Source organism: Aphis gossypii, chromosome X (genome assembly GCF_020184175.1).
Source record: "Aphis gossypii isolate Hap1 chromosome X, ASM2018417v2, whole genome shotgun sequence".
In the NCBI taxonomy this organism is placed as follows: Eukaryota; Metazoa; Arthropoda; class Insecta; order Hemiptera; family Aphididae; genus Aphis; species Aphis gossypii.
Genome location: NC_065533.1, coordinates 48,194,094 through 48,207,718, shown reverse-complemented (window position 1 = coordinate 48,207,718; position 13,625 = coordinate 48,194,094). Strand labels below are relative to the sequence as shown.

The following is a 13,625-nucleotide window of genomic DNA, read 5'->3' as shown; positions in this document are numbered from 1 at the left end:
TAAATCGACATCGATAGTGGTTTACTCCCCATGATATTGTGTTGTAAAAATAACGAAAAAAAAAAAAAAAAAAACCATAACAATCGCCGCCGAGAGTGGTATTCGGAGGGGGACGTTCGCAGTCGGCGCCCGGTGGACAGTTGTTCAGAGAGATCGGAATAACCGCCGCCTCCCGCCGAGCATACCATACAGTACAGCCGTTGTTCGCGGATAAGGCACCCGGCACCGGTACGGTTGTGCTCGTCGACGATTCAGTCATTCGAACGCGGCTTCGGCAGTCACGTCTCCTGTTTGCCGTTTCGACGCCGTGCCGTTCTATCACGCGACCGATCGATTGCGTAATAAAAATAGTTCTGGGGTGCGCCCGTCTGTATTCTATACATCGTGTGGTCGACACGAGCCGATTTTTGCAGTTATCTCGATCATGACGACGGACCTTGTCGTCGTCAGTTTACCGCAGCCACTACACGAATAACCGCCGACAATATTATGGGAGCCAAAGTGTCGAGGACCGATTTTGAGTGGTCGCCCACGGAAGAGCCGCACGCGACGCGCAGGAAAGAGATTTTGGGTTCGTACTTTCTCACGTTTTTATAGACTTGTGTACATAATCGTATCTTTATGCCGTTGCAAATATTTATCACTTTCTGTGGTACCTACCTGTATACTAACGCATAAAGCTATAAATCTGCATTTGTGTTGCGACCTCGGTTAAATAGGTAGATTGAGTTAGGTAGTTCTAAAAACACACTTTTATAGAAGTACCTAGTTTCATATTATTATAGTGTAGTAACTCACGTTTTTTTCCAAATAAAGTACCTACAAAACGTTTGGTTAAAATTTGGGAACAATTCTAGTTTAACTCCCAAGTTTTTAGATTTCTTTTTTCAAAATGTGTTTTTTAATGGTCCTTTTAAAAAAAATTGCTCAAACTTCCTTAGGAAGTTTTGCTCAAAAACTTCAAATACTCGTACCTATTTTTAAATTTTTTTCTCATTTGGTATGTACAAAAAAATACACCAATGATATAAATAAGTTTTTATTTAAAATTTCTATTCCTATCTACAATTTTTTCCTTCATTACCTATGTAAAATTGTAAAAAAAGCACATAATACACCCGGCATGTATTTTTTGACAGAACTATTAAATAAAACATACAAAAACACATTTTGAAAAAAAATCGTTTGGGAGCTACCTAAAGTAGAATTATGCCTTTATAATTGTACCTTGGTACCTACTTACCTAAAATTGAATAAAAAAAAATATTTTTTTTATTCATTAAGTTTACTCACAATAAAATTCTAACTTTAATATAATTATTTATAGAGTTAATTTTTTTTTAGTTTCTAGCCAAAAATTATAGGTGGACAATTTTAAACTAGATACAATTCCACATACCCATGAGTCATAGTAAGGTACCAATAAGTTAACACAAACATATTTTTTATTTTTAACTATTAAATAATATTTGATAATTATACCTTATATATTTGTATAATATTACATAGGTATGTATGTGTATAATATAATTACATCATTTTATGTTCTTTATTAAAAATTATAATAGTCCCATAAAAATATCAATTGCTTATAAAGTTATAAAACATTATAGATTTTATATTTAATCATATAATATATTAACATGTTATATAATATCATATTATTATCTTGGAATATATTGCTTGAGTTAATATATATATATAAGCAGGAAGTTGTGTCTGTGTATAATTTTACTGATTAATAAAATTAAGAAATACCTATATATTGATTAAAACTTTTAATCACTCTTGTTTTATATAGAGTTTTATATAATAGCAATAATAGCATATATAATCAGGGTTCAGGATTTATAGCATTTGCATATCCATCATAGGTGATGTAAAACAGCAGAGTGATGTACAATTACGTTTTATAGTACTGAGAATTCAAATATGAAATTTTATTTTGCATTTGTTTGCATATTTTAGAGGTTTTTGCATATTTAACGATTGATAGATAATATTTTTGTTCAAAATGTATTAATTAAAATGTTGAACAATGAATTACAAAAATTTGTTTTGAGTGTAGTAATACACTCTATACTCAATAAATTGAAAACCATGTAGTTATAATTTGTAAAGATATTATTTTTATTATTAATTAATAATTATAAATAAATTACAATATTTTTTAACTTAAGACGTTAACTATGTCCAGACTGGTAATTCATGCTAGACGCTGAAGGGAAAACGTAGTTTTATAAGAATTCTAAATTAAAATCTTTCATGAAATACAATTTACATAAAGATATTTTATTAAAATTTAAAAAATCCTTTTATAATTAAAGCTAACTTTTACCATAAAATAAGATGAGATGTTATTCAATGGAATTCAATAAAAAATTATCTAGGTATACATATAAACTTATATCATAATAACTATTAATAAATATTTTTAAAACTCAACAAGTATATTTATTATGCCAATAAATGATCTTAAAATCTATTCATTTTCGTGACAGTTAATTTGATTCATAAATCTTACTTAGTCGATTAAAATTAATTATTAAAATTATCAGTTTCTATATGTACTATCATCCTTGGCAGCATTATCTTTGTTGAACATTGACATCTAACTTCCAACTATAAATCATATAATTATATATAAACAATTTTATCAAAGCTAATCATTTTTAGTTTTAGTAGAACTATACATTTATATCTTGGTTTGATTATGAGTTCAATCAAATTAGTATTATTAATGTTTTATAATAAGTGTAATAAAGTTGAAATAAAAACAATTAATTAAATATTACTAAGATTTATTTTTTTATTAATATTATTGATTATAAATACTATTTCAAATCATTGTTTATACTTATTCATTTATAAGTATTTATATTATAATTTTGGGGTGTCTATATAATTTGCTTAGTTTGAAAAATTGTAATTCTTCAGTTTTAATTACTTAAGAACAAACCAAAAAGATGTAAACAGTTGACCCAGTTGTTTTTATACTTTACAATTAGTACCTAAGTTGAGTCATTTTATTCTATTTGTCATATCATAGGTTATACGAGTAAACCAGGGATGGCCAACGCGCGGCTTGCCTTAGAAAATTTTGCGGCCCGCGACATTTTCAAATATTTACAAAAAAAAAAATTATTTTTGCGCTGATAGAATATTCTGGAATGCCCATCTGTATTATTAAAAACGTAATCGCAACAAAAGTAATAATTCTAATCTAATCTGATAAAAATATATACGAGTAGACACCAGCATATAGCAATTAATTGCATTGTTATAAAATAATAATAATAAATAAAAATAAATAATAATTCATTCTGTTTATTTCAAATAATTAATACACCAAAACTTATTTTATAATAATAATTAATTTTGTTTATAATGTTTACTCCATTTTTTTTTGTATTGGGGCAAAATACTTTTATTTTTTTATATGTGGCCTGCAGGATTGTAATGTATTTACAAAGTGGCCTGCAAGATCATTTGGGTTGGCCACCCCTAGAGTAAACTTTAAAACATAGTTTATTGAAGTTAAATATTTGTGGTATATCCATTATGTGTATTAAGCAATGTATTCAACTTTTTAATAAATTTTTAAATATTAAGTTTTTATATGAAAACCTCAAATATCTTTTTTAACAGTTTTAAATCTATACAATTTATGCTGTAGTATAAATGTTTAAATAAAGATGACCATTAGAGTATTGAAGCATTGAAAGAAATTTGTCCCAAATAAAATATTGTATTCCTATAAAACTACTTAATATTCTAAAAAAATTTAATAATTGAGTATGGTATATATAACAATATTTTATACTGAGTTGAGTTATAATAATAAATTCTAGATACTATTCTAAATTATGAAATCAATTATCATAAATGTGGTTTTCCAATAATTTTTTTTAAATCATCTTGTTAATATAAAAATAATAATTTGTAATGAATTTATTTGTATTTCAAATGTAATTTAATCATTTTTATAATAAAAACTATATTTTTATAATTATCATGCACTAATTATTTTTACAAAAATAAATAACCTTATCTTAACACAAAAGCATAGAAAATATTAAAATTAAAATTCAATGATAATGTTATTATTTGATTCCAGAAAAGCATCCAGAAATCAAGAAACTTTATGGTCCAGATAAGAATTTTAAATGGATTGTTGTAATTACTACAATATTGCAATTGGGATCTCTTTTTTTTATTAATGATTTAAAATGGTCAACTGTCATAATATTAGCCTATTGTTTTGGAGGTGTTGTAAATCATTCATTGATGCTTGGTAAGATATAATTTACTAATTTTAATTGTAAACTACTTACTTAATTACTTTTTACTTCTATATTGATTATTATTTTAATAAATATTTTCAGCAATCCATGAAATTGCCCATAATATGGGATTTGGACCAAAATATCCAATGTATAATAAATTATTGGGTATGTTTGCTAACTTACCCATTGGACTTCCATTCTCTGTCACTTTTAAACACTATCATCTAGAACATCATCGGGTAAATAATATAATTCATCAATAAATTGTTTATAGTTTACTATAGGTGATATATTTTATACTATCTTATAAATACAACAACAGTGTCTAATGTAAAATCTATAACTTATTGTTCTTGGTTTGATAAAAAAAAGTGTATTTAAAAAATTATCTTTACGATACTTAATTTACAATGTATTTTGTACTAAACATTTATTGAACCAATACAGTTAACATAATTTACTTCATTATTTTATTGTATATAGTATCAAGGAGATGAGAAACTTGACACAGACATACCTACATATGTTGAAGCAAAATTATTCAACTCAACATTTGGAAAGTTTATCTGGGTATTATTGCAACCATTTTTTTATGCTTTAAGACCTATGTTTGTTTATCCAAAAAATCCTACTGCACTTGAAATCATTAGTGTTGTTATTCAGTTGGCATTTAATTATTGGGTATATTTATATTTAGGTAAGCTTATGATATAAACTGAACTTTAAAATGTATATAAAATCTTAAGTATTATTTAGTTGATAATGTTGTGTAAATAAATTTTTTCCTAGGTACAAAAGTAATAACATATATGTTAGCTGGTTCGTTGATGGCAATGGGTCTTCATCCAGTAGCAGGACATTTTATTTCTGAACATTATATGTTTCATAAAGGGTATGAAACATACTCATATTATGGCCCATTAAATTTTATAACATTTAATGTTGGCTATCACAATGAACATCATGATTTTCCATTTGTTCCTGGTTCTAAACTTCCTCAAGTGAGTATTAAGAATAATTTCTTATAAGTAGTTTTTGGTAACTTAAACTTGAATATACAAACAAAAGTTTATTGTATTTTGTATTCTCATCAATTTTAACAGTCAATTAGACTTATTTCATTTAAGTTTATTTTACATATATAAGAAATTTAAATAATCTGCTCATTTATTATCATTTTATATTTTATAGTTAAGTTATATTATATAATGCAATATTTAATGTTTCAAGCATTTAAAATTCTAAAATGCTATTTTAATTTCAATTATATTATCACATTAAACTATTTTAAAATACATTCATATTATTTAGTTTTATACATAACATTTATTTAATATAAAATATCAAAAATGTTAATATATTTTTACTCTTAGAGTTTCTATTTTAAAATATTGTAAATACAAAATTTTAAAATATATTAATTATGCATTTAGGTTAAAAAAATTGCACCAGAGTTTTATGATAATTTACCTCAACACCATTCATGGACAAGTGTGCTGTATGATTTTATAATGGATCCTAGCATTGGACCATATGCACGAATAAAGCGTAAACATAAAGGATTGAAATTTTAAATCATATCTTACTAAATTTCTTTAGACGAAACTGTAATTTGGATAAGATACCATAATTCAGTTTAATCTCTCTATTTTTGTTATTAATTTAGAAAAAATAAATATTTCTAAAAATTAATAAGCCCAAAATTGTTTTTTTTTTTTTTTTTTTTTTTTTTAATTATTATAATTAATACATTGAATTTTTTTTATTAGGAGCTCTCTTGTCATATTATTACCAATAACCAATTTATTAATTGTCATGGTCTGTTATAATTTTTAACCTAAATTTATAATGTATTATTTTATTTTATATTGGTATACAGATAATCACTTGCTTTATTGTTTGTTTAATAATCAAACTATTACTTTCGTAAGGTTTTCCCAAAAATAATCTGTAAATAACAAGTATAAACTATAAACCATAGTTTTTAATTTATTGTTATTATGTAAGAAATATGAATATTAATCATTAATAAATTGCATAGGTAAATTTAATAATAATATATAAAAGTTGATATATCAATCATAAGATAATTAATTTTAATCAAACAGATATTTGATATTCAACTATATTAAAAAAGCCAAGCACATCAATACATAGGCACTAAAAAAGTTTTATTCTATTTATTAATATTATTAATATATATATTTTTTCTCCTACTAATAAAACATTAAAATATGACAGTAGAATCAATCAACTTAAAAATGATCATGAATAATATAATATATTATATTTATTTAATGATTATTTTAATATTCAGAAGGATGCTAGTGACTTGAATAATAATTTCTATAGTTACAACTATTAAAAATGTATAGATATTTTTATCTATATTTTGTCTTAACTTAATAACAATATTACATTATGATTTTTGTTAATTAACATTTTGACTATAATACTCTTCTTAAAATTAATTATGTCAATTTTTATTAATTTTAGTCTGATACAATCATCTTTCGAAATCATTAATATTACAACTATTATGTAGTATAAACTTAAACCTCAAATAATATTAATAATTAATGAAAAAATAATATTATTTACCAAAATTAATTCACATGTTTTATTACCATTAAAATGTAATTTTTTAAGATAATTAGTTACACCATAAGATTCATCATTGTTTATTTATTTTATTTGAAACTTAATGTTTATAATATAACATTGTAACATGACTGAAACTTAATCTGGTTATACTCATTATAAATATCATATTTAGTATTCAAAAATATTGTAATACGCTATCATAATACGTTTTTAGATAAACAAGTTAGCAGAACAATACATTTTTATTTGACAAATTAAAATATTCCTTTAGCAACAATAGCTTGTAAGACATAGAATAACCCAAATTGCTATTTTCTTAAAAAAACAAATTATTTGGTTTAAATCTATATTTTAATAATGATTAAAAAAAAAAAAAAATGAAAATTTAATTTAAAAATGTAAGCATTGAGAGTATTGAGACACTCATCCATATAATTGGAACAAATAAAGCAAATAAAGTAGATCATATATTATTAAAAATGAATCAGTTGTAAAATGCTTAAACAAATGCAGTTTTAAATGCTACATATTAGTTAATAGCTAACCACCTGAGAACAGTGGTAATTTATTATATACAACTTTTTTTTTATGTTGCCTTGATGTATATTGTATGTGATAAATTAATCAATAAATGGCAAAAATATTATTTTTACAATTAAAACCAAAGCATAGCGAGTTCCTTAAATAAAACTATTAGAATATTATTTTATCTATGAGTATTTACAGAGAAATTTTTATGAAATTACATATGAAGTAACTACCAATATGCAATTTCAAGAGATTTTATTACAATTTAATATTAAATCATTCAGTACTACTTTTAGGAGGAAATTATAGAATTTCCCTCAAAGTATTTATATTCAATATTTATTATTCATGATTTTATAACATTTTTTGTTATTTTAATTACTTTGCATCTATAATATTTGTATTCATTCATTATGTACTTATTATATGTATAATACATGAACTAATTTATATTGCTAATTAACTTATAAACTAAAATGCTTATTTTTTTTACTTGTATAATATGAACAAAAATATGTGATATTAACATTATTATGTTATTTTTTCTTTATTAAAGTAAAATTTATTTTTTATATTGTTTTTAACTTATATTTTAAGTTTCAGTTCCTGATAATCATTACCTAGAAGGCTAGGTACTTATAAAAAATTAATTCAACATATAAAATTTCTATATTATTTGACTTAATAATTGTTTAGTGGTGTACGATTTTTTTTTAGTATGAAAATTGATCCTGTGTATTTATAATAAAATAAATTTTAAATAATTCAGTAAATTTTTTATGTATTTAGTACACATACAGTTCACTAATAATTCCATAACAATTATTTGTGTGAAGGACCAAGAAACTGTGCATATAAAACAATAAGATATCATTAACTTTCAACACTACTCATTTCGACTGAAATAAACACTACTTAGTGATGAACTAGGTAACAAATTTTTTCCAATAGTTATTTGTATCCTAAGATTTTAATTTTTAGTCAATATTGAGTTAATTATTAGCTCTATTGAAAATAATTTCTTATTTACATTTTTACGTGGAGGTTGAGGAGAATAAACTAGTGCCCTTTATACTGTACATTGATAAATAACCACAAGTACCTACTATAATTATTAAACACACCTAATATATTTATTTCACATACTTATTGTGACATCAAACTTATATAATTTTTTATAATAATAAGTACCTACGGTTTTTAATCATAGATAATAAGTTAAATATTCCCGCGAGAGTACAAGAGCGAGCCAGTTTCCTGGTGGAAAGGTTTATTGTCTTAATTTTAGAATAACATTCATCAGGTATATTAAATTTAATATAGGTAGTCATTGTAAAAGGTTATTGAACATCTAGGTAAGTACTATATAACCTATACTGCTATACGCTTATACCTAAAGGCTAGGTATAGATACTACACTTTTTTTTTTTTTTTGTATGTCCTAAAAGTCGCGTATCACCCTTACTATATCTTCATGAAAAAATCAATATATTTTAATTTTAAATGCATTTTTTTACAATAATAAATATGAAAATTCTGAATTTATGATATAAGATTCAATTTTTTTTTAATTTTCAAGATGGCCATTTTGGTGATCATATTTTCAGTTTTAAAAAAGAAAATTAAAATTGAATAAAAATTGACCTAAAGCAAATTATGTTTTTGAAATTTTCAAAAAAGTATTTGGTACATTATTATATCATAAGAATAAGACAATTTTACGGTTTTCCAAAAATTGAGACTCTAATCTGATAATGTCATTGGACGATAGTATTTACGATCGGGATACATAATTCTAAAGCATAAGAGAAACTTATCTGTGGTTTTGGTTGTTACATTACACCACTTTGTAGATGTACCTTGTGTACCAACTGAAAAACAGAAAAAGTAGGTATGATTAATTTTTAAATGTTTAAAAAATAGGCACGAATAAACAAAAAAGTTATAGCTAAAGACAAAAGGTAACAGTACGAACATTACCTACTATGCTTATTGCTTATATAGATAACTATAAAGAAAAAACACAGTAGGTAAATAATTTTAATTATAATTTACAAAATTGCGATAGGTAATAGGTATTAGGTACTATATTAGTACCTATTACAAATCACATTTATAACTGTAAGATTATGTACAATTTCATAATTTTATGTATTAGGTCCATTTCACGCTTATTAAAATACTTAAAAATAGGTAAGTAACCAATTTTGCTGTTCAGTAATCAATAAAAAATTGTTTGAGACAATATTTGGACATATTGATAAGTCCTTACCTCAAAACTTACTCTATGTTCAAAAAAAAATTCAAATGACTGTGGTTTATCTATGTATGATGTGTTTGGATCAGAGAGAGAAAACAATGTTCTGACGTCCTCTAAATACTTATATCTACTAAATATCACTACCTACTTATCATTGTGTAAAAATTGTAAATTTTAAATTTAATGTACCATCAATCATCAAATATTCATTCATGTAGATAAGTAATGTATTATGTAGATACCTATTATAATAATATGTACCTAATCGCTTTTACAGTTACAACGATAAATGTATATTGGTTATTATAGCTAATATATTAATTATAATATAGGAAGTACCACCTTTTATGTAATTTTTTTTTTACGATTTATGACTAACTTTTAAAGTAAATAAGAGTAAATTATAAGAACTCACACTCTATAGGTACAAGGTTTATAGTTTAAATTTAAAACAATTCAATCTTGTAAATAAGCCTCGAGTCGATTACTTTAATTTGGTGTTAATATTTAATTGCTTAATTTACCATATTATACTATGATATAGGAACCTATTTATTTATAATTTATAATAATAGCTAGGTATATAATGTTATAGTCTAGTATACATACGTCATACCTATTATCGCGTGTACAACAAACAAATAAACGATGACATATTCTCGTTTAAATATTTGTTTGCTCTAGGCAGGATGCAGAGTTGGGCAAGATACTAAAAAAAAAGATCATGATACTGATATTTAGTGTATCTAGATACAAGATACATGTATCTTTTATACATCAGATACGTTATGATACTTTTATATTTCCAATTGAATTTTATTAATTTATTATTAAACGTAAATTAACTACACAATACACTATAATGTCCATACTAAACATACATACGAAATTATTCACAAAACAATATTAATAATACACACAATAAAAATTATCTCTATTGTTTTATTTATTTAAGTTTTTAAGGTTCTATAGATTGAATTTAAATTTCTCGGTAGTATTCAGTAGGTAAAAAAATTTACAATAATAGTATCTTATATATTTTGACAAAAAAGATACATCATGATACTTGATACTTAAAAGTTATGTATCACGATACAAGATACAATTGTATTTTTGATACATGTATCAAAGATACTACCCAAACCTGGCTATAGGTATTATATTATATTATTATGTGGTATGTTATGAAGGATTAAATAATAGGTATACTTTACCCACGATCAATAGCAATATAAATAGATACCTAATCAACAATAGTGTTCACACTTGGATATTAAGATTTTTAGAGGATGTTATATACCCGGCTCGTAGGCCATAAGTATTACGGCTATCTTAGTTTTATTAACGCACAACTTGTAAATTTAACGGTCAGAAGGATCTATTTTACTATGTTGTTTTTAATATTAAAGTGATTTGACTTACTATACTACTATACTATACTACTTTGACCTACTATAAAATGTAAAGATAAAAATACCTACTAGAGTATTTCGTATAGGTATGTGTTTTTTGATATTTTTATTTTAAAGCAAAGCAAGTTATGAGCATTTTAAAATTACAAATTATAAATGTATAATAATATAGAATTTTACCTATAAATTTTATAATAGATAAATTCACTTTGATTTTAAATATAATAAAGTAAAATGAATTATTGTGAACGTAAAATGTATACCATGTACGTTAATAATATGAAAATGGACACAACGGAAATACGGCTTTTTAGACTTTTTCGTCAAATTTGATAAATCAATTAAATTTTAATGACTGATGATTAATAAACTTCTAATATGTCATGTTTATTCTATATTTTAAATAAGACTATACATTGGTATTATTCTGGTATACATTAAAGGTAGATGTACTCACAAGTCACAGAACAATATTTCTTGATCACTGTTTATCATGATTATTAGTTGTAACAATTACCTATTCATTAGGTCATCACAAAATCATATTTTCTTTTTTTTTTATTGTAATTATATTATACATATATATAGGTATATATAATATATTATATATTTAGCTAATAATTATTTAGTATGGTATAAGTGTTAAAGTGTTTATAAGAGATATTTTATAATATTTAAAGTCAACAGACATTAGTTTTACATACGTAGGTATATATGACATACCTACCTACTTATATGGCTATATATAATAGGTTAGTGATTACCTATATATTAATTATACAGCGGTTTTTTTTTATGGTTTTATCGTTGAACGTTGTTATTTTAAAAACATAAATACATTTTGAAATAATGATTAATGATGACGATGAGTGTTGTTCGATTAAAGAATCAACTTTACTAACGTAATAGTAGATGGGTTGTCACAAAAAAAAGTAAAACTGTTCAATAGTATCATCAGAAATGTAGTACATTGTACACTAGAAAATTATATAATTTCATACTTTATTAGTTGTTATATTTATAAGAATAAGGAATTAGGATATTTCAATATAGTTCTTATACTATCACTTAAACACAAAATATCAAATGTTGTCAAAATTTTAACTTACGAAAACGGACATGAGTTGTGTGGGTTTTACTTAAGCATAAAATATCATCGCATTATATCATAATACACTTAGGTTCAACACTTCAACAGTTCCAGTTTTGTGTTGTAACTTGTAACTGTTGCTACGTATAGGTATATTAGAGTGAGTTGACATAGGTATATTATCAAATTTAAAGGTACCTATCTTTATCAATATGAATATTATCTGTGTTTTCTCTATTGGACTTTTACAATATCTATTTTAGTTTTTTATTTAAGTACCTATGACAATTGTTAAATTTTAATATTTTATGTAGATATCTAGATAGGTATTCATAATTTACTTAAAAAATTAAATGCCTATTGTAAAAACACTAAAACCCAAAAAGAAAACACAGATGATGTTTTTACCTTTAAGATCGATAATCAGTCAATTCCCTTGGTATTTAATATTTAAACTAATAACATTAATAGTTAATACATTATAACAGAGAGTTGGAACTGTTGAATCTAAATATTGGTAAAGCTATAGTAAAGGTATATTATGCGTTGTATAGAAAGACGGAGACAACACATGTGGGTACGACGTCCTCTTAAAATGGCTATTGAAAAAACGTGTGTTCTTAGAGTTTTTGGTAACTAACAAAATTTTATTTTATTTTATTTTTGATAAATCAACAATTTGTTATAATAATTATATAATAAAAATATGAGTATCCCCTCGGACCACCCCGTACATACTAGGTACATACTATTTAGTAGTTAGAGATAGGCGTGAATGAAGACGTTATTTTCATTGATATCGCTTCGGCATGTTTAATTTAATACAATTTATACTCGTAAATTACTCATGACTTATAAGAAACCTTGTATTAAAATTTCGATCCTAATTCCTAAGCCATAAAATTTGAACATTTTATACATTTTTAAGTATTTTAACTTTTTACATAGGTACCTAATTATAAATTATAATTACACAACATTTGCAAGTAATGAATGGGGAATTTTCATTCCCTAGTTGGCTAGTTAACAAAATATATACGAGTATTAAACGTATATGGTATACCACAATTACGTGTTATAAGATACGTGAATATTTTGTTGATTATTAATCTAATCTACTTTAAGTACAATTTTGGGTCAAAATTCAAAAGGTAGCTATTTAACGAATATTCTTCGTGTTTTATACGTAACAAATTACATTTATTCGGCGTATAATTTAGTATAAATATTCTGAATATTCAACGATATTTCGTTTCCGGTGTAAACACTAAACATAGTAGAATAACCGAATATTCGCGTATAACTAGTATAGAATAAGAATATTATTCGTATTTATAACTATAGTAGGTTTATAGGATACAAATATAATTCGTATACAACTAATATAGGATACGAATATATTTTGTGTATAACTGGTAACTAGCCGTATAGGTATATCGTATATG

At 24.3% G+C, this 13,625-nt stretch overlaps 1 protein-coding gene across 1 annotated transcript; it reads left to right on the top strand.

The window, feature by feature from the left end:
* Positions 1-189: 189 nt before the first annotated feature.
* On the top strand, positions 190-5,981 carry LOC114125028 (sphingolipid delta(4)-desaturase DES1). The gene is made up of 6 exons (XM_027988503.2): positions 190-571; positions 4,118-4,294; positions 4,386-4,525; positions 4,770-4,983; positions 5,076-5,287; positions 5,720-5,981. The coding sequence occupies exons 1-6, from the start codon at positions 490-492 to the stop codon at positions 5,858-5,860; spliced, it is 966 nt and encodes a 321-aa protein (XP_027844304.1). The 5' UTR covers positions 190-489; the 3' UTR covers positions 5,861-5,981.
* The last annotated feature ends 7,644 nt before the right edge of the window (positions 5,982-13,625 follow it).

Bases quoted from the DNA above. Each gene is read 5' to 3' on its own strand.
- LOC114125028 (XM_027988503.2), top strand. From the start codon at position 490: ATGGGAGCCAAAGTGTCGAGGACCGATTTTGAGTGGTCGCCCACGGAA. The intron at 4,295-4,385 runs GTAAGATATAAT...AAATATTTTCAG, and splicing joins AAATCATTCATTGATGCTTG to CAATCCATGAAATTGCCCAT. The intron at 4,526-4,769 runs GTAAATAATATA...TATTGTATATAG, and splicing joins ATCATCTAGAACATCATCGG to TATCAAGGAGATGAGAAACT.